This window comes from Thermothelomyces heterothallicus (genome assembly GCF_042370625.1).
Source record: "Thermothelomyces heterothallicus CBS 202.75 unplaced genomic scaffold P884_scaffold_46, whole genome shotgun sequence".
Taxonomy (NCBI): Eukaryota; Fungi; Ascomycota; class Sordariomycetes; order Sordariales; family Chaetomiaceae; genus Thermothelomyces; species Thermothelomyces heterothallicus.
In genome coordinates this window covers 63,616-82,624 of record NW_027192607.1, presented here as the reverse complement: position 1 = coordinate 82,624, position 19,009 = coordinate 63,616, and the positions used below count along the sequence as shown (strand labels likewise).

General features: G+C 57.4%; 9 protein-coding genes across 9 annotated transcripts; 3 read left to right on the top strand and 6 right to left on the bottom strand.

Annotated features, from left to right (window-relative positions):
* The first annotated feature begins 157 nt into the window (after positions 1-157).
* Positions 158-2,469, top strand: P884DRAFT_233133 (major facilitator superfamily domain-containing protein). Its single transcript, XM_069439870.1, has 4 exons — positions 158-572; positions 661-764; positions 844-2,062; positions 2,191-2,469. Exons 1-4 carry the CDS (start codon positions 438-440, stop codon positions 2,344-2,346), a joined length of 1,614 nt encoding a protein of 537 aa, XP_069293294.1. The 5' UTR covers positions 158-437; the 3' UTR covers positions 2,347-2,469.
* Positions 2,470-3,374: 905 nt separating this feature from the next.
* P884DRAFT_295389 (uncharacterized protein) lies at positions 3,375-4,071 on the bottom strand. Its single transcript, XM_069444330.1, has 2 exons — positions 3,807-4,071; positions 3,375-3,670 (listed from the first exon to the last, which is right to left on the bottom strand). The coding sequence occupies exons 1-2, from the start codon at positions 4,011-4,013 to the stop codon at positions 3,428-3,430; spliced, it is 450 nt and encodes a 149-aa protein (XP_069293293.1). The 5' UTR covers positions 4,014-4,071; the 3' UTR covers positions 3,375-3,427.
* A 1,190-nt stretch (positions 4,072-5,261) lies between these two features.
* On the bottom strand, positions 5,262-6,818 carry P884DRAFT_265450 (uncharacterized protein). Its single transcript, XM_069441942.1, has one exon. The coding sequence runs from the start codon at positions 6,743-6,745 to the stop codon at positions 5,387-5,389; it is 1,359 nt and encodes a 452-aa protein (XP_069293292.1). The 5' UTR covers positions 6,746-6,818; the 3' UTR covers positions 5,262-5,386.
* Positions 6,819-7,459: 641 nt separating this feature from the next.
* P884DRAFT_333058 (uncharacterized protein) lies at positions 7,460-9,474 on the top strand. Its single transcript, XM_069445830.1, has 3 exons — positions 7,460-7,761; positions 7,861-8,061; positions 8,140-9,474. Exons 1-3 carry the CDS (start codon positions 7,487-7,489, stop codon positions 9,389-9,391), a joined length of 1,728 nt encoding a protein of 575 aa, XP_069293291.1. The 5' UTR covers positions 7,460-7,486; the 3' UTR covers positions 9,392-9,474.
* Positions 9,475-10,009: 535 nt separating this feature from the next.
* On the bottom strand, positions 10,010-10,804 carry P884DRAFT_212946 (uncharacterized protein; the record flags this gene model as incomplete). Its single annotated transcript, XM_069439179.1, has 1 exon — positions 10,010-10,804. One exon carries the CDS (start codon positions 10,802-10,804, stop codon positions 10,010-10,012), a length of 795 nt encoding a protein of 264 aa, XP_069293290.1.
* A 698-nt stretch (positions 10,805-11,502) lies between these two features.
* On the top strand, positions 11,503-12,202 carry P884DRAFT_333057 (Scytalone dehydratase; the record flags this gene model as incomplete). Its single annotated transcript, XM_069445829.1, has 3 exons — positions 11,503-11,539; positions 11,630-11,727; positions 11,839-12,202. 3 exons carry the CDS (start codon positions 11,503-11,505, stop codon positions 12,193-12,195), a joined length of 492 nt encoding a protein of 163 aa, XP_069293289.1. The 3' UTR covers positions 12,196-12,202.
* Positions 12,203-12,590: 388 nt separating this feature from the next.
* P884DRAFT_213001 (S-adenosyl-L-methionine-dependent methyltransferase) lies at positions 12,591-13,517 on the bottom strand (the record flags this gene model as incomplete). The annotated part of the gene is made up of 1 exon (XM_069439185.1): positions 12,591-13,517. One exon carries the CDS (start codon positions 13,515-13,517, stop codon positions 12,591-12,593), a length of 927 nt encoding a protein of 308 aa, XP_069293288.1.
* A 158-nt stretch (positions 13,518-13,675) lies between these two features.
* P884DRAFT_212954 (uncharacterized protein) lies at positions 13,676-15,294 on the bottom strand (the record flags this gene model as incomplete). The annotated part of the gene is made up of 3 exons (XM_069439180.1): positions 13,676-14,341; positions 14,530-15,090; positions 15,232-15,294. The coding sequence occupies 3 exons, from the start codon at positions 15,292-15,294 to the stop codon at positions 13,676-13,678; spliced, it is 1,290 nt and encodes a 429-aa protein (XP_069293287.1).
* A 1,489-nt stretch (positions 15,295-16,783) lies between these two features.
* P884DRAFT_212997 (uncharacterized protein) lies at positions 16,784-18,511 on the bottom strand (the record flags this gene model as incomplete). The annotated part of the gene is made up of 2 exons (XM_069439184.1): positions 16,784-18,105; positions 18,283-18,511. 2 exons carry the CDS (start codon positions 18,509-18,511, stop codon positions 16,784-16,786), a joined length of 1,551 nt encoding a protein of 516 aa, XP_069293286.1.
* Positions 18,512-19,009: the final 498 nt, after the last annotated feature.

Below are 19,009 nucleotides of genomic sequence, written 5' to 3'. Positions count from 1 at the left end.
TACTTTGACCCACCTCCCGATACTCGGAGCGCATAAGCCATGGGGTTCGGCTTCTTGGGAAGCCCCGCGGATCGCGCCAGGCCGGGACGGGGAGGCCCCGGTCAAATAGTCTGGACTATTGAATTTTTTTAACGTCGTCACAATCAAGAGGCTGTCGTCGGAAGAACATTACCGGAACAAGGCGAAACCGATTTCGGGACTATGACATCTTTCCCGTACTGAACGACTGAATTGCTGTAATCACTTTAACGATGCGCGGTGAACAACAAGGCCAATCAGATCGGACCCCACATTACCAATCATTTCCTAATTAACTACCGCGTCGTCGGCAACTCGCCGCAGAAGCGACCGAGAAGCACAAGCTCCTGCTGCACGTAGCGGGCAGGCGAAGGGCGTCGATGCGGGCCGCCGTAGGCTAAGGTATCATAGCCTGCGAAATGAAGGGTACCACATCCAAACTCCGTGACTACTTCTCCTCGGCATGGCGGAGCGACCCGGCGGAGCGCAAGCTTGTGCGCAAGATTGATTTTTTCATCTTGACATTCTGCTGTTTAAGCTACTTTCTTAACTATGTAAGTCTATTTCTTGACCGGTGCCAAGAATCCTTGTGGGAGTGAGAAGGGGAAATTATTATACTCCAGACTCACCGGGTAGTTCTAGCTTGACCGCACAAACCTCGCCAATGCCTATGTCTCGGGCATGAAGGAGGACCTGAACTTCAAGGGAAACCAGTTAAACCAGATCAATACGTGTTTCACTGTTGGGTAAGATTGAGCCTCGTCTCAAAAAAAGCTCCGCCACAGGCTACCTTAGCCTTCGTGCCACATTCCTAACCTTATCCAGCTACGTCCTCGGCCAGATCCCCTCCAACCTCAGCCTGTACTATGTGAAGCCACGTTACTTCTTCCCGGCCATGATGACCGTCTGGGCGGGGCTAACCATGGTCACTGCCTCGACTCACACGCCCGGGGCCGTAATGGCCATCCGCTTCTTCCAGGGCATCGCCGAGGCGAGCACCTTCGTCGGGACACACTACGTCCTGGGGTCCTGGTACACGGAGCGCGAGCTGGGAAAGCGCAGCGGCATATTCACCGCCTCGGGCCTGGCGGGCACCATGATCGGCGGGTTCATCCAGAGCGGCATATACACGAGCATGGATAACCGCCACGGCCTCCGCGGTTGGCGCTGGTTGTTCCTCATTGACGGCATCATCACCTTACCCGTGGCCCTGTACGGCTTCCTCCTCTTCCCCGACACCCCGGCCACCACGGCCGCACCTTACCTCACCCCAGCCGAGCGCGAGCTCGCCGTATCCCGACTTAGACAGCACGGACACTTGCTCGACCCCGACCACGAGCCTGACCGCGAGCACGACGACCAGCACGGCGACCAACACGGCGACGACTCGCCCCCCCAATCACCAGCACAGCACCGAGAACCAGAGCAGCAGGACCGACAACAAGAGACGACGACGGCCACGACCACAACCACCTCCCCGTTGTCGTGGGCTTTCGCCAAGCGCGTCCTCGCCTCCCACGAGTGGTGGGGCTTCGTCGTGCTGTGGATTCTGGCCGGCGAGACCGAGTCCTTCTCCTCCAACGCGCTGCTCGCGCTCTACATGAAGAGCTCCCCATTTACCTCGTACACCGTCAGCCAGCTCAACAACTACCCGACGGGCGTCCCGGCCGTCGGTATCGTCTCGACCCTCTTCTGGGCAGCCCTGACGGATTTCCTCGGCGGGAAGAGATACCTGGTCGGCTACTTCATCGGCGTCACGGGCGTGGCCACGAGCGCCATGATCCTGGGCGCCAAGGGCATGACGGAGCGCGACCCGCCGCGGGGCGGCGGCCGGGCGGCGGCAGTCGTGTTCGCCGCCTACTACTGGGCCGGCACCGTCTATGCCTGCCAGGCGACCTTCTTCGCCTGGGCCAACGATGCCACCAGGCACAGGGAGCCCGTCTTCCGCTCCGTCGTGCTGGCGGGTATGAACCTCGGGAGCAACGCGGTGAACGCGTGGTGGAGCATCGTGTTTTACGGCGCCAGCATGGCGCCCTGGTTCGAGGTGAGCAAGCAACCCACGGCCCTTAATTAATTATTAGACGGCTGTTCCGATCTGTCGTCTGTCCGAACCGACTATGAGACAATCCGAAATGGTCTGACCCGACTGGCTGACTGGTTGGTTGTATTTAGAGGGGAATGTACGCCATGATCGCCACGTCGTTGGCTCTTGCGGTCTGGACCGCCGGCTTGTCGTTTGTCATTTGGAGGGCCGCGAGAAAGCGGCGACTGCGAGCTGCGACGAGTCATACGCACGAGCAGCCAGGAAAGGCGCCAAAGTCTGGGTAATTAGAGAAAGTTTGTCTCGATAGTCTAATTACCTATAGGTACTCCCGAATAACATCTGTAGATATCGGAATAAGAATATAGGTTTGCTCACGTTATCGTGGCGTACCTCTGCTGCCATTGATTACCTAGGTGCTAAAATTATAATAAACTAAGGTAGGATAATTAGTTTGATGAAGCCCTGTGAGAAGGCGAGGGTGAGAGGTGTCAGGTAAGGGACGGATTCTAAATATAGCGACGTAAATCTATGATATCGAATTGCCTGGAGTACGCCAGATGCTGTAGTTAATGTTTCTATCTCGGTATAAAAATGTCTTTGCGCGTCTTGTGGAGACTCTTCAATGCACGTTAAAAGGGTGCTTCATCAAGGTGGCGGTGTAGAAAGCATTTAAACATATGCCTGATGTTTAAGAACCTGACGCAACCGAGGTTCTAATTAACTCTACACTCGGAGGAAGGTATGCCAGCATATCAGCTTCTTGGCAAACTTTCTTCTCTGCCAGTTCATCATTTCGCTGCTGCTCTACCTTTAATATGTGGTCCAAAGGCCTCAGCCGTCGCTCAAGTCAGTTGGAAGCCGGCAACGTTGCGGAACGAGGATGCGAGGCGCCCTTTCATCATACGAAATCTGTGCAGGAAAGACAGGCAAGTGGATTCTCGAGCTCTGCGTATAACATCCTGCCACCCAGACAAGGGTAATTCTTTTGCTGAGGGGAGAAGTTTGATGGTTTGCACCGCAACCAGGAACTTGAATACGAAATCAAGCAGTATCTGCCTTGCGATATATTATTACGATTAGTCTCGAGTCAGTGAGAATGGAGACGAGGCTTTCGACAATTTACAAACATCTTGTCCACGTTATCATACATCTGCCAATAAGAGACACAGGAGTCTTGTTCGTCTGAGGTCCTAATTCTGAATCTTGAATCTTACCTATCTAGTCATGGGAAGGCCGAGGAAGAGCAAATCTGGACATGATACTTGACGTGAGAAGTAATCATCAAGGGCCCTTGATATGGACAGGGTGATGTGATGTGATTGAAGAACCCAATTGATTTCTGCCAATTCGTCTAAAGTGGCGCCATTAAGCTGCTGGCCCCTGCGATTTTTGCTGCGCTATGTAGGCCTGCACCTTGGGAAAGAAGTCCTTGATAACAACCGAGTCAAACATCTCCTCGATCTTGGTTACCTTCTCGCCGCTTTCGTCAAACCAGACAAAGAGAGCATGCTCATTGCTGTAGGGCCCGATCGGCGTGTCGGCCTTGGAGAGGGCATAGATAGCAGCCTTGCCCTGGGCCGCGTCGTGGACGACGTTGTGTACTGTAAGCTACAATCGGATGCCCCGTTAGGACGGCTCTTTCAGACACACTTGTTGTCCAACCCCTTCTTCCCCTCCCCCCCCAAAAAAAAAAAAAAAAAAGCTCCCTGCGGGTCACAAATAGAACGCCGAGTGCGACTCCTACCTCGAAGTTGGACATAAGACCCATGAGAAGCGGGAGGAATTTCTCCGTCTCTGGCCGCGAGCGAAGCGGCATCCCCGCACTGAAGGGCAATGTCCTCATGGTGCAGTTGTCGGTCCAGGAGGTGAAGAAGTTGGCCGGACTCCACTGCTTCCAGGCCTCGATGAAGTTGTCAAGCGTTGCCGCTTGGATTGCGGCCGGGGCAGGCATCGCGTGGTTGGGGGCGGGATGCTTGGCCGTGAATTGCAAGGTATCAATCAATCAATCCCTCAGAGAACCGTCCGGATGAGCGGCTAGCACGAGCGTTAGGTAAGTAGGTAAGGTCCCTTTATGTATTAATATGTATAATTATACAGTAATTACAGTAATTATAAGATAATTAAGCCAAATTTACCAAATACGTGCAGCAAAGTTGCTTTTTTCCCTCGCCGTTTGACCGTTATTGTCCCATCACTACTAAAACATTCCGAGACTAGCAATGTCTCCTTCTCGGACAAGAATGGTTTAATGAATCCGTCCCAGGCCCGTGATCCCCGTGTTGGGTCGAGGACTTCGGGTGATACAGGCGGCGGAGTTGCCGATTCAAGTCAGCAACACTTCGGGCGATTTGCGGCCAGGATTCCGATCCTGCCGCTCGCTCCACGCACGTTGCTACCGCCGCACGCTAATTTTACTTCCCTCTCCCTTGTTTAGTGCAAAGCTGTCGGGGACTAGCCTCCAATCAAATAGTTGTTATACAGCCTCGAATCGGTGGCGGAAATAGTAAGGAAGGGTTGAAGTTCAAGCCTCTTTTCGAGTGTGGAAGTGGCACGGACGGTCTAATAATACGGAACCTGCCTGATGTTCAGATTCAGAGTAGCTAAAGACACACTCACAGCTTCTAGAAGGGCGGGGGAACATGACGATTAATATTCAATCCGAATCACGCAATGATGCTCAGCGCCGTAACGGTGAAGATTGCGAGAGTGTACCAGGGGAACTGGCACGCAGGGATGCTAACGAGCGCATAAACTGTTACGGCCCCTTCATCTGCCTTGGACAAGCAAAAAGTGTCTCGTATTATTAATTATATGCACTGACGGGTAGGTCCCTCGGTACTAAAGCGTTCTTAAGTAAGAATGAGAGGAGAGAAAAACAATTACAGAGTAGGTTTCCACATTTGTGTGCACCGTCAGTGTCACAAAGATGGTACCCGATATGGCGGAACGTCCCAAGTGTTGGTGTTTGCTTGGTCGCAAGGGATGTGACGTTGCTTGTCTGTATGCAGTGGAGGTAACCGTTGGGATGATGACATTGATTATTACTTAGGATTTCCCAAAATCATTCGCACACGCACTGTGGCCAGGGAGCACTGTATGAAGGTTATCCGTCACCTTGCATGATGTTGCATGGTTTCATGTTCTTTTTTCTTCTTTTTCTTCCTTAGGGTCCTTTTGGGGGGGAGGGGATGGATGTGCTCTCAAACTTGGATTTCACCGATTTGGGGGACTACCTATGCTACCCTAATTAACATCTAATTACACTAGCTAGACTATGTAGTAAGGTACTGTCTGTACCTTATCTGCCCGTCACGTAATAGTAGCTTACTGGGTCAAGTCCGGAAGTTCGGCCCAGGCGAGATCGAAACCGGCGCCAAACACCCACTTCTTGGACAGCAGCCGGTTGGGCTCGTCGATGATCTCGGCGGTACCGTCGTAGCACAACTGGGCCGTCTTGAGCCACATGTCGCCACGGACGGGGAAGTAGTCGGCGGCGCCGGGCGCCTGCTCGAGCGGCTTCAACACGTCCTCGCCGTTCTTGAGGGCGCGGATGAACTTGACGATGTGGCCGTCGTCGTGCACCTCGTTGGCGGCGCGGTACAGCTCCTTCCAGCCCATGCCCTTGCTCAGGGTGGGCCGGTACTGGTCGAGCACTCCGGCGCGCAGCTCGGGCGCCGCGTTGGCGGCGTACCAGGCCAGGTCGATGCGCCCCTTCCACTCGACCAGGCGGGCCTTGTTCTCGATCGAGATCCAGTCCTGGCGCACCAGGACGTCGACGGCGAGGGCCGAGGTGACCATGTGCAAGTAGAAGAAGTCCACCTTGGGCACCTTGCCGGCCTTCTGCGCGGCCGTGGTGAAGGCGGAGCAGCTGATGACCTCGGCCAGCGCGCGCTGCAGGCTGTCGGGCGTGACCTGGAACTGCGCGGCGATGGGCACCAGCTCGTCCGCGGCGCGCTGGATCATGCCCTGGCCGCGGAAGGGCCCGTCCTGCAGGCGGGCGGCGGCGCGGATCTTCGCGTTGTCCCGCACGGCCTTGTACAACTCGACGAGCGGCTTGGGCGAGACGGTGCCGGAGCGGGCGAGCGCCTCGCCGCGGCGGAAGAAGTCGGTCCAGACGAGGCCGGGGTGGTGCGAGGCCGCCTGCGCCAGGCCCTCGGCGACGATGCTGGGCTGGTGGAACTCGACGCCGAAGGCCAGGTGGATGAGCGGGTGGTAGAGACCCTCGTAGAGCTGGGCGAAGACGTTCTCGGCGACGGGGGTGCCGGCGAAGCAGTACTCGTCGACGACGGCCTGCCAGCCCTTCTTCTCGATCTCGCGCTCGAAGAAGACGAGGAAGTTGGTGTACTCGGGGATCTTGACCATGCGGGACAGGAAGACGTCCGGGTCGGCCAGCGAGCCGATCGACCCGGGGGCTAGCGGGGGCAGGGGACGCTGCAGGATTTCGCCGTCGTCGTAAGCGCGGCGCAGTTGATCGGGCCCCCCGCCCATGGCCAGGATTGTGAGCAGGCTGTGGGGGATGTGGTTGTGGCCGGCGATGTCCTGGAAGTACATGTGCCACTCGTCATGGTTCTTCTGCAGGAGCTCGTTAGCGACCTCGAGCGCGCCGGCGGCGAGGCCGTCGTCGATACGAGCGATGCCCAGGTGGTCGGGCGAGAGGCGGACCTGGGAGGCCACAGTCGTCATCTTGTCGGAAAACGGAAAGGGACGGGACGGGAAATGGCAGCGTTCGTATTGGTCAATAGCGGTTCAGGGCTGGTCCTGTCTTGAAGGAATCTCTAATCTTACCAGGAACTTTTCTAAACTGGGCCCCATTTTATACCTTGTCCCGCTTTGTGCCACGCGCTATTTGCTTTTACCCCGAAAGCCAGCTTACACATCTAACCTTGCCTTACACACACGCTTAGGTACATTTCGGTCTCCGAACGGAGCTGAACATGCAGCCCCCATTTCTGCCTACCACGGAGGCGCATTAAGCCGCCTCAGACGACTGCGGCTCGCTGAGCCTCATGACCGCCTGCCCGCTATTGGTGATGCTTATCAACCTACGGGGCCATCCTCTCATACTCTATCGACTGGAAAAAATCGTCAACTATTTGCGGCAAAGCTGTAATCCCGCTGACCAGGTATCCCTGTGTATCGCTGTGTATCCCTGTTTGGCGACGACGAGTGTGGCGATGCTCCATCCATCATCCACACAAACACCTTGCAAATCAGGGGTCATCAGGAGTCAGTATCATTATCTCATCCGATCAGGCAGCCTCATTGTCGAGCGACCAGGACGACTACTTAATGCCATGATGCTCTCGTCCCACCGCCCTACTCAGGGGCTCTTTCTCTCGTTCCCAAGCGTCTATCGTTCATCGCCATCGCCTGCTACACTTGGCCAAAGTTTGCCTTCTCCGCCTCCTCCTCCTCCTCTTCCTCATGCCTGTCTCCGTCCTTCGTTTTCTCGCTCTGGCCGGGACGGCCGTGGGGGGTCTGACGACCAAGCCCAAGGACAGTCCGTCATGCCGGGTCCTCCCCGGGGATGCTGCTTGGCCCAGCACCAGCGACTGGGCCAAGCTGAACAAGACACTCAACGGCCATCTGATCGCCACCGTTCCGCAGGCCGCCGTGTGCCACAAATCTCCGTTGGGACAGTATGATGCCCAAGCTTGCGAACAGCTCAAGAGCAGCTGGGACATTTCGACAATCACTCAGTGAGTGCCCCCCCCCTTTTTTTCTTCCCTCCCGCGCTCACATGGCACTTCCGACCCAAATCTATAGCGTGGCTAAACTGACAATTCATTGTGATTCAGCGTCAATGCCCCGGGCGACGTTCTCAGCCAGAACTTCCAGAACTATTCTTGCGTGCCGTTCACAGACCCGTCTCAGCCGTGTCAGCTGGGCAACTACCCCAGCTATGTTGTCAATGTCACGGGCGCGGCCGACGTGCAGGCCGCCTTGAAGTTTGCGCAGAAGCACAATGTGCGGATCGTCATCAAGAACACGGGTCACGAGTAAGTAGTATTACATATAATTACCTGTATGTACATACGTATATCAGCCCCTGATTATTAACGCCATTTTGCTACTAGCTATCTCGGCAAGTCCACCGGCAAGGGCGCCCTCTCCCTCTGGATGCACAACCTCAAGAGCACCAAGTTCATCAAGAATTACAAGGCGCCCTACTACAAGGGCCCCGCCGCCAAGCTGGGCGCCGGCGTCGAGGGGTTCGAGGCGTACGCGATGGCCAACTCGACGGGCCACCGGATCGTGGGCGGCACGTGCCCGACGGTGGGCATCGTCGGCGGCTACACCCAGGGCGGAGGACACTCGATCCTCTCGAGCTCGTACGGGGTCGCGGCCGACAACGTGCTCGAGTGGGAGGTGGTGACGGCGGACGGGAGGCACCTGGTGGCGACGCCGACGCGGAACTCGGACCTGTACTGGGCGCTGAGCGGCGGCGGCGGCGGCACCTTCGCCGTCGTGCTCTCCATGACGGCGCGGCTGCACAGGGACGGCATCGTCGGCGGCACGGTGCTCGGCTTCGACGACAGCGCCGTCGGCAACGAGGTCTACTGGGAGGCGGTGGCGGCCTTCCACGCGCTGCTGCCCGACTTCCTGGACGGCGGCAACTCCTTCACCTACTCGCTGGGCAACAACTCGCTGACCGCGTACGGCACCATGCCGGGGGCCGACCGGGACGCGGTCGACCGGCTGCTCAAGCCGTTCCTGGACGACCTGGCGTCGCGGGGGATCACGCCGGTGGTGCAGCCGCGGGTGTCGACCAACTACTACGACCACTTCTTCACGTACCTGGGGCCCGCCCCCTACGGCAACGCCGCCTACTTCCCCTTCACCAACAGCCGCATCATCCCGCGCTCGCTCGTCACGGACCCGGAGAGCAACGCGGTGGTGACGGAGCTGTTCCGCAACATCTCGCAGGTGCCCGCCTTCTCGCCCTTCTACTGCGACAGCTTCAGCGTCGCCGACAAGCCGCACCCGGACAACTCGCTGCACCCGGCCTGGCGCACGGGCATGCTGCTGTGCGCCCCCGGCGGCTCGTGGGACTGGGACGCGAGCCCGGAGGAGATGGCCGCGCGGGACCGCTACGCCGCCGAGACGCTGCAGCCCATGATGGACGCGGCCACGCCCGGCGGCAGCGTCTACCTCAACGAGGCCAACCACCTGTACGCCAACTGGAAGGAGAGCTTCTACGGCGACAACTACGCCCGCCTGCTGCGCGTCAAGAAAAAGTACGACCCCAACTCGGTCTTCTACGCCAAGACGGCCGTCGGCAGCGAGGCGTGGGCCGTCGACGCCACCGGCAGGCTCTGTCGCGCCTGAGAGCCTTTTTTTTCTTTCTCGGTGACCCCCCTGTACGTGGGATCATACACTGTGTAAAGTAGAAAGACAGGTTAAGACATGGGGGGAGAAAGGGGGGGGGGGGTTCCAGGGGGGGGGGGTTCCAGGGGGGAGTTGAGGATTGTGGGGGCGGAACGTCGGGCGGGCCCCCGGGATGGTGGTATTAGTGTATTTTCCACATAGATTTAGTAGAGGCTCGGGCTATTTAATTTGATTTCCTTTTTCAAACACAGGCATACACACATACATACATACCTACGTACATACATACACACCGGGCGTGCGTCGCTTATTTTCAGGGCATGTGGACTGAGTACTACTGTCTGGATGTAATCCGCCCACATAATTAGTTATAGATTACCTACATAATCTGGACGAGACTCCGTAGTACCCGACTATTCCGTACGCAGTCTATTGCGTAATAGTACAGTACACAGGTATGTACAGTAGAGTGCATACGTTGCTCCGTCATAAACTCGGCGTCTAATTTTCCTACTTGACCTGAACCCATCCGTGCACGAGGTGTAAAAATGGGAAACGCAAAAGCGACCATTCTGATACTAAACAAGCCTCATTACGGGATCCTCATCATCATCATCATCATGCCGCCCCGCCGTCCAACGTGATAACCTTGCCATTGATCCATTCGCCCTCGTTGCTGGCGAGGAAGCCGACGACGTTGGCCACGTCCTGCGGGAACCCGTTGCGATGCAGGGGCGAGGCGTGGGCGGCCATCTGCTGACGCTCCTCGGGGCTGTACTTCTCGCCGTCGGGGATGTAGTGCTGCGACACGGCGTGGAACATGTCGGTGACGGTGCCGCCCGGGGCGACCGCGTTGACGGTGATCTTCTTGTCGCCGCAGTCCTTGCTGAGGATGCGGACGAAGGAGTCGATGGCGCCCTTGGAGCCCGAGTAGAGCGAGTGGCGCGGCACGCTGAAGTCGCGCGACGTGTTGGACGAGGTGAGGATGATGCGCCCGCCCTCGCGCAGGACGCGGTAGGCCTCGCGCGCGACGAAGAACTGGCCGCGCGTGTTGAGGCTGAACACGCGGTCGAACTCCTCCTCGGTCACGTCCTTGAGGTGGCCGAAGCTGACGACGCCCGAGTTGCTGACGGCGATGTCGAGGCCGCCAAAGTGCGCCACGGCCTCGTCGAACAGCCGCGCCGTCTGCGAGACGTGTCGCACGTCGGCCTGGATGGCGATCGCGTCCGAGCCCAGCCTCTTGATCTCGGCCACCACCTTGGCCGCGTGCTCGGCCGAGTTCGCGTAGTTGACGACGACTTTCGCGCCCAGCCGGCCCAGGTGAATCGCGATGGCCGCTCCGATGCCGCGGCCCGAACCCGTGACGAGCGCCACCTTGCCATCGAGCCGGCCGGGGACGTACGGAGTCGCCATGGCTTGCTACGAAAGAAAATGGACCTTGGTGCAGATAAATCGAGAGTGGTAAACGGTGGCCACAGGGTTGATGGATCAATCAATTAACCAGCGGAGCGTCTTGCTTCAGTATACCTTGATTCTGTAATTAATTATTCCAGCTTTTAATCCAAGGAGCATTTTATGCTGGCTTCGTTCATTAATGATAATTCCTACTATTAATTGTCGCATTCAACCCCCCGACGCGGACATCGACTCTCTCATGGACCGGCTCGATGGGCGTACCGGGCGGTAATTATCGGAAGTTGCAAGTTGCGACGGGTCTCGGGCCATTGATGTTGTTGTGTTTCGGGTCATTCAACGGGCATCCCGCTTCCCGCCGTTTTTTTTTTTTTTTTTTTTTTTTTTTTTTTTTTTTTTTTTTTTTTTTGGGGGGGGGGGGGGGGGGGGGGGGAGTTCGAGGATTCCCTCCCGTTTTTTCTCTGCCCCCGGCTGTTTCGAACCGGAACAAAGACGGCCTGTGGTCACGGTCGTTTGAACAATTCTACATCCACAACAACAAAGCGCAAGACCGATGAATTAGAGTGAATTGCTGAATGCCTCTACCGCATCTGTCATATAATCATTTATGGTCTTCGAAATCTAGATTCGACCACGATTTAACACCCATTTTGGGGAAGGCCAAACCAATCCGATCCTGTATTCTCACAGCACACAGAATGCCCGAGAACACATACACGCCGCCGCCTTACGAGGGTCAGTTTATTTTGGAGTCCATGGCGGTCGGCTAGGATTAAATGAACCAAGGGGAGCTGGGGGCTAACACTATAAGGGGGGTGATCACAGATATCATTGGCTGCCAAGCCGCAATCTTTGAGTGGGCCGAGAGTTTCGACTCCAAAGATTGGGATCGCCTTTCGAAAGCCGTTGCTCCGACCCTCTACGTACGTGACTTGAATTTCCAACATGATGACCCCTCCCCCCCTCCCCCCCCGACGAAAAAAAAAAAAAAAACAACAAGAAGAGAGAAAAGCTAACATGGAAGGCAATGATAGGTTGATTACCGGGCAGTCATGGGCCAACTGTGGGAGTCCATGCCGGCCGAGCAGTTCGTGGCCATGGCGTCGAACGAGAAGTTCCTCGGCAACCGGCGCATCAAGACTCAGCACTTCATCGGCGCGGGGAAGTGGGTGCGCACCGGCGAGGGCCAGATCACGGGCTACCACCAGATGCGCGTGGCTCACCAGAAGTACGAGGACGACGAGTTGACCAAGGTGCGCTATGCGGGACACGCCCACGGCAAGGCGACGGTGCAGTACCGCAAGGTCGATGGCGTCTGGAAGTTTGCCGGTCTCACGCCGGACATCCGGTGGACAGAGCACGACTATGACAAGATATTCCAGGACGACTAATTCGAACAACCAAGCATACCTCTCGATAATTTGATAGAGAATGAACTGCGATATATCTTGGACCCAAAATGCTGCTTAAGTTATGTTCTATTGAATAAGTCCTCATGTCTTCCATTCACTTGTTAGTACGGACTCCTCCGTATTTCTTTATTAATTCAAAAAGCTGGATTTGGAGTGCCGGCTTACGACTTACACTATTGCAGTAATTAGTATCTTAGTGTAACGTAGGTAAGATACTGTACAGAACTGTATGTATGTATAGTAAGTAATAATAAATACGGTAAATCCGACATGCTCAATAGCTACCCGACTACACGGTAAAAGACGGAGCAAACGCTTCACACCTAATCAAGCAGTGTCTAAACTCAAAGCGTTCTAGGGCCATAGTGTATGGGTTAAGCCCGTGTTGCTAGAATCAATTTGACGGGATAATAGCCCCGCACGCGCTTCCCCTCTGCAAGGAGCTCGTCCAGCTCCTTGTACAGATCCGCCAGGGACTCGGGGAATTGTGACACGAATGGAAACGATCCAAAGTGCTCCTTGACCCCGGCCAGGTCCGTCTCGAAGCCCCAGCCTTCCAGCTCCTCCTCCCACGTCTCGACGTCGTCTGGCCCAACATGGCTGGGCTCCATGTTTCGGTGCGCCTCTTCCGGGGGAAGGATCCCTTGAATGCCGCCCTGGCCCATGTTGATATTGATCCGCCGGGTGCCTGGGCGAAAAAGGGCTGAATCTGTGGGCGCCACATTGTACGTGTCCTGGGTGCGAGCCATGATCCGGGCCGTCCGGTCGGGCTCCTCGGCCATCGAGAGGAGCCGGCGGCCGCCCTGGTGGCTGATGCGGGCCCAGAGATCCTGCAATCTCGCGTCGTAGAAGCGGGCGGGCCCGAACGCGGCGGCCGCAAAGGTCCCGCCGGTCCGCAGCTGGCGCGCGAGCGTGGCCATGGCGGCGTCCTGGGGCTCGGCAAAGTGCATCACGTTAGTCGCAAAGATCATGTCGACGCTGCCGGCGGCTATGTCGTCGGCCTCTTCCAGCCGCGAGACGCGGAAGCTGAATCCGTCCTTGCCGCGGAGGCGCTCGCGCGCCAGCTCGACGTTCTCGGCCACAACGTCCGAGACGATGACGTGGTCGAACCGCGTCCGCAGGACCGCAGCGTACGGCCCGTTGCCCGCCCCGACGTCGTGCACTGTGCCGAAGGTTCCGCCCTTGGCCTGGTGGTACTCGAAGATGCGGGCGAAGAAAGTGTCGGGCACCCGCGGCCGGCCGCGGAGGTAATTGTCCCAGAATTTGTCCCCCCGGGCAAAGATCTCGTCGTTCTGATGCATGACTTCTGACGGGTTAACAAACAACAGAACAAGAAAGAAAGAAAAAAGGCAGCAGAGGGTATAATGGTATTAGTTACTTGAACGCAAAAAAATAGGCAAGCTTGGTTTTGTTTATAAATAATATGCATAGGTAATAATCATAATAATATTTATCAACCTCAACAAGCCTGATACTTCACGACAAGAACCAAGACGAGGCCGTCGGGTGCCCGCAGCTTGTTGATGACGGTGAGCTTTCCGAATCCGTCACCCAGCGAGTTTATTATGCCCAGCAGGTCCGCAAGTTCCACGGCGCCCCGGTTAGATAGTTGAAACATGCTGAGATCGCGGGCGCGGGCCACGGCCTCGACCTCGGGGTTCGGCATACTGCCGGGCTCGGGGAGTACATCTGCCGTCAGGACGAGCATGATGCCCCGGCTTGCGCGAAGCAGGCCGACGTACTCGTCGAGCTGGGTGCGGAGGGTGCGGCCGCCCTCCACCCCGCCGCCCGACGGGGGAGGCGGTGTGAGGTGGATGATGTAGGCGGCCGCATCCGTTATTGGCTGCGGCATGCCCGCCGCGCGGTACGTTACGGTCACCCCGGGGTGATTTGCGCCCGAGCCGGATCCCGAGGAGCTGGGCGAGCCCTCTTGCGGGGGAGGAGCCAGGTGGTCCGCCACCTCGTCTTGGCCGAAGAAGCCCGATAATATCCCATTCCACATGCTGACGGGAGCGGGCGACGGTGATGGCTGCTGCTGGGCCTTCCTGTCAATCTGCACCACCAGGCGGAGGTTTGGGCAGTGGTGTGCCAGGGCCCTCGCCAGTGAGGCAGAATGCGCACCGACCTGCCTCTTTCGGTCAGTTTGTGCGACAACGTGATTTGATAAAGGTATGGCGTGTATGTAAGTATGTAATGTAAGATGTGTATGCAGGTAAGGTATGTTAAAACAAACATTCCAGAAAATACGGAACATTTCTGTGTTGTGAAACCAGCCGACCCTTGTCTCTCGACATCTTCCGCGAGTCCGCTTACCTCGACGACACATGCATTGCCCAGATTCGACCAGCTGAGCCGCAGGAGTGCATTGACAACCTCGCTCTCACCATGTGACCCGGACAGGTGTGCGAGATATGCTGACCACCCGCGGCGCATTCTGGACCGCTCCCGGTCCGCTCCGTGGGAGGAAGGGTCCTGCGTCGCAAAGGCCAGATCGAAGGCGCCGTCAGCGGCCGCGGCCACCGCAACGCCAGCGCCAGCGCCAGTGGGGTTGGCGGCAGAAGCACCGCCGAATCGGTGCGTCGCAAACGACATTTGCAGCGCCGCCGGGGCCGCGCACTCAGCCATGAAGACGGTGGCGTCCAGCAGGGACTGGTTCGTAATGAATTGCGCCGAAAGCTTCGTGTGCGCGACGTGGTCCGCTTCCGGCTCGTGCAGGAATCCGCGGCTGGCAGTCAGCCGAACCACTCGGGCCAGCTGCCCCGCCGGGACCCCTGCCAGATCGGCCAAGTCCTTGAGCAGAACGCTCTCTTCGAGCGGGATGCAGGCGAGGATCTGAAATTCGACCAGCCAATGGAGGCAAGCGAGGATCTCGACCTAGAACGAAGCCACGAGAGTCGGGGAAAAAAAACAAGACAGAGCGTGTGAGTGAGTGAGCAGAAAGCCCTTGCGCGGCCAAACCAGGCAAGGTAAGGACAAGAAAGAAGAGAAGCACGTGTATGAGTAGTCAATAGTTACCTGGAGAGCGAGATCCCGTAGGAACTCGGGCGCTCCGTTGATCGCTGCCCTGGATGCTCCCATGCCGACTTAACGCGTTCTTGAGCTTGTTAGGTCAAGTACTTGATCCGAACGTCTCGTTGGGTGCGTGGGTCCCGATTGGGTTGGTTTGTTGTTGCTAATCCTGGCCCTGATTGTGGAGGAGAATGATGGTTCGATTTTTTTTGGAGCTAGGTTGCTTCGTCGCGGGGAGGAGAAGGGTACAAGAGCCACAATGACGAGCCTGAGGTCAAGATAAAGGTAATTACGGCATTCGCAATGCTACGCCTGATTCTCAAGAACGGAAGGAAAGGTGGGCGGTGCCCATCGTAATAGGCAGTCGCGGTCCCGTTCATCTCCTCTCGTACAGGAAGCTTGTTCGGTACGAGCGCTGACTGCTGCAGCTCACGGAACTGCCATGCAGCTGTACCTACCTACCTACGTACTGCAGGACACCGGCCCGGAAGACCGAGAGCTACGAACCCGCGGTAAAAGAACGATAGGTACTCCGTACTTACATACTTTACTGCATTAAATTGGGGGCCGCATGCGGAGTTGAACATTCGTAGGAGCTGCCGAAGCAAGCAGTTGTATAGATCGCCCTTTTGACCAATGTTCCTCTGACCAGGATGTTCAGTCGTGGAATTCGGTGCACGTAACGCACTGGAGAAAAGGCGGCTACCTAAGTACCCGAGGGAGGGACGGTAGCTTCGCTGACTGGTGGCGGGGAAAGAACGGACGAAATTGGAGTGCGCCCGCCCTGCAGATGAAGGTGTGGATGAAGGTGGATTGAAAACAAGCTTCGGGTAGGACAGGACGGAACATGAGTGCCACAGCCATCCGTGCAGCAAACAATCCAACGGAACGGGAGAGGCCGAGCGTTCGAACAGAACTTGGGATAATTAATTAAGTGGTACAGACAAGGCAGTAAGCACGCTTGGTGAGACGGTAAGCGACTACCTACCTACTGTGTAGGTAGGTAAGCAGGTAGCTCGGTTGGCAGTGTGTTGCGGGCGGGCCCACGCGCCCTCGCGCCTGGGCTCCCATGGCACTGTTGGCTGTCGCGTTACACACACACACGGTGTTGAGTGAGCGTCTTGCCTTGTTACCGACGAGTTGATGATTACCCCCGGATTCCACGGATTTAATCATCACTATATACCTGCCTTTGCCTTATCCGTAAAGATATTGTAACACGGTGTGTATTAGTTGTTCCTGCTAGGAGAATTGGTGCAAGTTCCCTTCTTTGTTGGATGCTATGAATTATCATCACGTTGGCCAGGTAACTAATCACCTAATTATGACAAGACGTTTGGAAACGGGCTGGACACGGATGGAACTCCCCTGGTTTAATAGAGAGATCAGCTTGGTTTGTATGTGCTCGCTGGTATGCTCACGCAGATGTGTTGTTGAAGTAATAATTACTTTAAATTCAAAAAGAACAGTTTAATTATTGGAGCCAAGAGCCCCCATCAAAAATAGGAAAATACTTTGTATTCATCACGTCTCATGGAAGAGTTAGCTACACGCAACCCTACGACCAGTCTCCGTCCAAGAGATCCTCCACACGCTTGCCGTCCCGGATCAGCTGCTGTATTTCCTCGAGCGTCCAGGGGGTGAACTTGTGGCCCGGCGGGAAGTTTGTGTTGACGAACTCCTCGCCGGCGACGAGGTGGGCAAACGCCTGGCCGTACTTCTCGTACGCGTAGGCCTCCGGGTCGTGGCGGAAGACCCACTTGGGGAAGCGGATGCGGACCTGCTTGGGGTCCTGCTCGATGGCGTCCCAGTTGGCGGTCGAGGCGTTGAGCAGCTGCGAGTTGACAAAGGCCATCTTCTGGACGCAGCTGACGCGCTGATAGCGCAGCAGGTTGTACACCTTGGTGCCGAGCGGCGCGGCCCGGGCACCCCCGGCGCCGGCGGCGGCGGCGAGCTGCAGGCATGCGGCCAGGGTGACGGCGTCCTCGAGCGCGAGCGTGGCGCCGGCGGCCGAGGCGGGCACGCTCGAGTGGGCGCAGTCGCCCAGCTGGACGACGCGGCCGGCCTTGGAGGTCCACTCGGGCCGCAGGTTGCGCCACAGCAGCGGCCAGTGGACGATGGAGCCGCGCGGGGCCGACCGGATCAGGCCGGCGATGGCCGGGTCCCAGCCGGGCACCCGATGGAGCACCTGCAGCACCTCGTCCGGGTCGACGTCCGGGTCCCACGACTCGGCCGGCTCGCTGCTGCCCTCGGACAGGAAGCTGTTGCGCGGCGTCAGCCCGAAGGCGACCAGATCGTCCGACACGAAGAGGCCCATGTGCATCCCCGGGCCGAGCCAGTACTCCTTGGTCTGGCCGGACCCGCGCGGCCACCGCGCCTCCACCGCCGGGTCGCCCGCCGCCGGCTCGCGCGCGTAGGCGCAGCGGTAGACCGACATGCCCGACGACCGCGTCGGCATGTGCTCGCCGGCGACGAGCAGCTCGGACCCGGACCGGAACGCGTCCGCGGCCACCACGACGTGCGCCGCCCGCACGCTTCCGTCCGCCACCACGACGCCGGCCACCCCGGCCTTCTCGTCCTCGAAGTAGCGCTCCACCCGCTGGCCGTACTCGACCCGCAGCCCCAGCCGGGCCACCTGCCGCAGCAGCATCCGGTAGAACTTCTTGCGGATCTGCACCGGCCCCACGAACGGGTGCTTCTTGCGCTCCGCCGCGTGCTCCGGGTCGTTGTACGTCGGCTTCGACGGCCCGTAGATGACCTCGCCCGTGTGCCGGACGTAGTACATGGGCGCGTCCACCTTGTCGGCCTCGATCTCGCGGTACATGTCGGGCCAGTGGCGGAACACGGCCACGGCGGACGGCTGGATGATGATCAAGTCGCCTGCATAACAAAGTAGGGTGAGCTAGGGGGGTTATTTGAGAGGGAAAAAAAAGAGACAAAGAGAGACAAAGGGAGATAAAGGGAGACAAAGAGAGAGAGAGAGAAAGAGGGAAAAGAGGGTTAGGGGGGAGGGCGGACGAGGGGGAACGGGGGACGCGGGGAGAAAGATGGACGTACCACTGTAGTTGGGACCGGCGCTGCGCTCGAGGATGCCCACCACGTTGTGTCCCTTGCGCCAGCACTCCAGTGCCGTCATCAGGCCGCCCACTCCGGCGCCTACGATCAGCACATTAACGTGCGTCTCTGGGTGCCGTTTAGGGAGGCCATCGGGGCTGGTGCCGACCCATTTCTCAGGGTCGAACTCATGCTTGTCGCCCTCGACGATGAACTTGTGTCCGTTCTTCATGATATCAGCTGCAGCCCGAGTGTGATGTATTCTATAGGTACCTAGCCAGACAGATCACAGAGTGGACGATGGCGAGGAAGCTAAAGAACCTACCTGCACAAAAGCCCTGCTCTCCCTTCAATATAATCATGGCTAACGCGCGGTGAGGAGAGAGATAAAGCCCCGGAGCCCGTCAAGGAAAGCCCCGAACCCGAGATCGCCGGATGTGGACTCGGTATATATCCGCGTACCTGCCAGTGGTCGATTCACACACAGGGTGGGGGAATCGCAGTGGAACATGGTCAGAACTGTCCATTCTCGGTCCATTTTTCGGTCTTTGTAGAAGCATGGTAATCATGCCATTGTCCAATAGAACTGGGGCTATGAATACATGCAATGGCGGTGATCTGACGATCTGACGGTCTCAATAGCTAAGGTACCTTAGGTACGGTAACGTGCGAGTTCTAATTAATCACTCAAATATTGGACATTCAGCAGAGATTTGAGGTTAGTCTAGTT

Excerpts from the sequence above, each read along its gene's own strand:
- P884DRAFT_233133 (XM_069439870.1), top strand. The coding sequence starts at position 438 with ATGAAGGGTACCACATCCAAACTCCGTGACTACTTCTCCTCGGCATGG. Across the intron at positions 573-660 it reads TAAGCTACTTTCTTAACTAT|CTTGACCGCACAAACCTCGC; the intron begins GTAAGTCTATTT and ends GGGTAGTTCTAG. Across the intron at positions 2,063-2,190 it reads GCATGGCGCCCTGGTTCGAG|AGGGGAATGTACGCCATGAT; the intron begins GTGAGCAAGCAA and ends GGTTGTATTTAG.
- P884DRAFT_333058 (XM_069445830.1), top strand. The coding sequence starts at position 7,487 with ATGCCTGTCTCCGTCCTTCGTTTTCTCGCTCTGGCCGGGACGGCCGTG. Across the intron at positions 7,762-7,860 it reads GACATTTCGACAATCACTCA|CGTCAATGCCCCGGGCGACG; the intron begins GTGAGTGCCCCC and ends ATTGTGATTCAG. Across the intron at positions 8,062-8,139 it reads ATCAAGAACACGGGTCACGA|CTATCTCGGCAAGTCCACCG; the intron begins GTAAGTAGTATT and ends TTTTGCTACTAG.
- P884DRAFT_295389 (XM_069444330.1), bottom strand. The coding sequence starts at position 4,013 with ATGCCTGCCCCGGCCGCAATCCAAGCGGCAACGCTTGACAACTTCATC. Across the intron at positions 3,671-3,806 it reads GTCTTATGTCCAACTTCGAG|CTTACAGTACACAACGTCGT; the intron begins GTAGGAGTCGCA and ends ATCCGATTGTAG.
- P884DRAFT_265450 (XM_069441942.1), bottom strand. The coding sequence starts at position 6,745 with ATGACGACTGTGGCCTCCCAGGTCCGCCTCTCGCCCGACCACCTGGGC.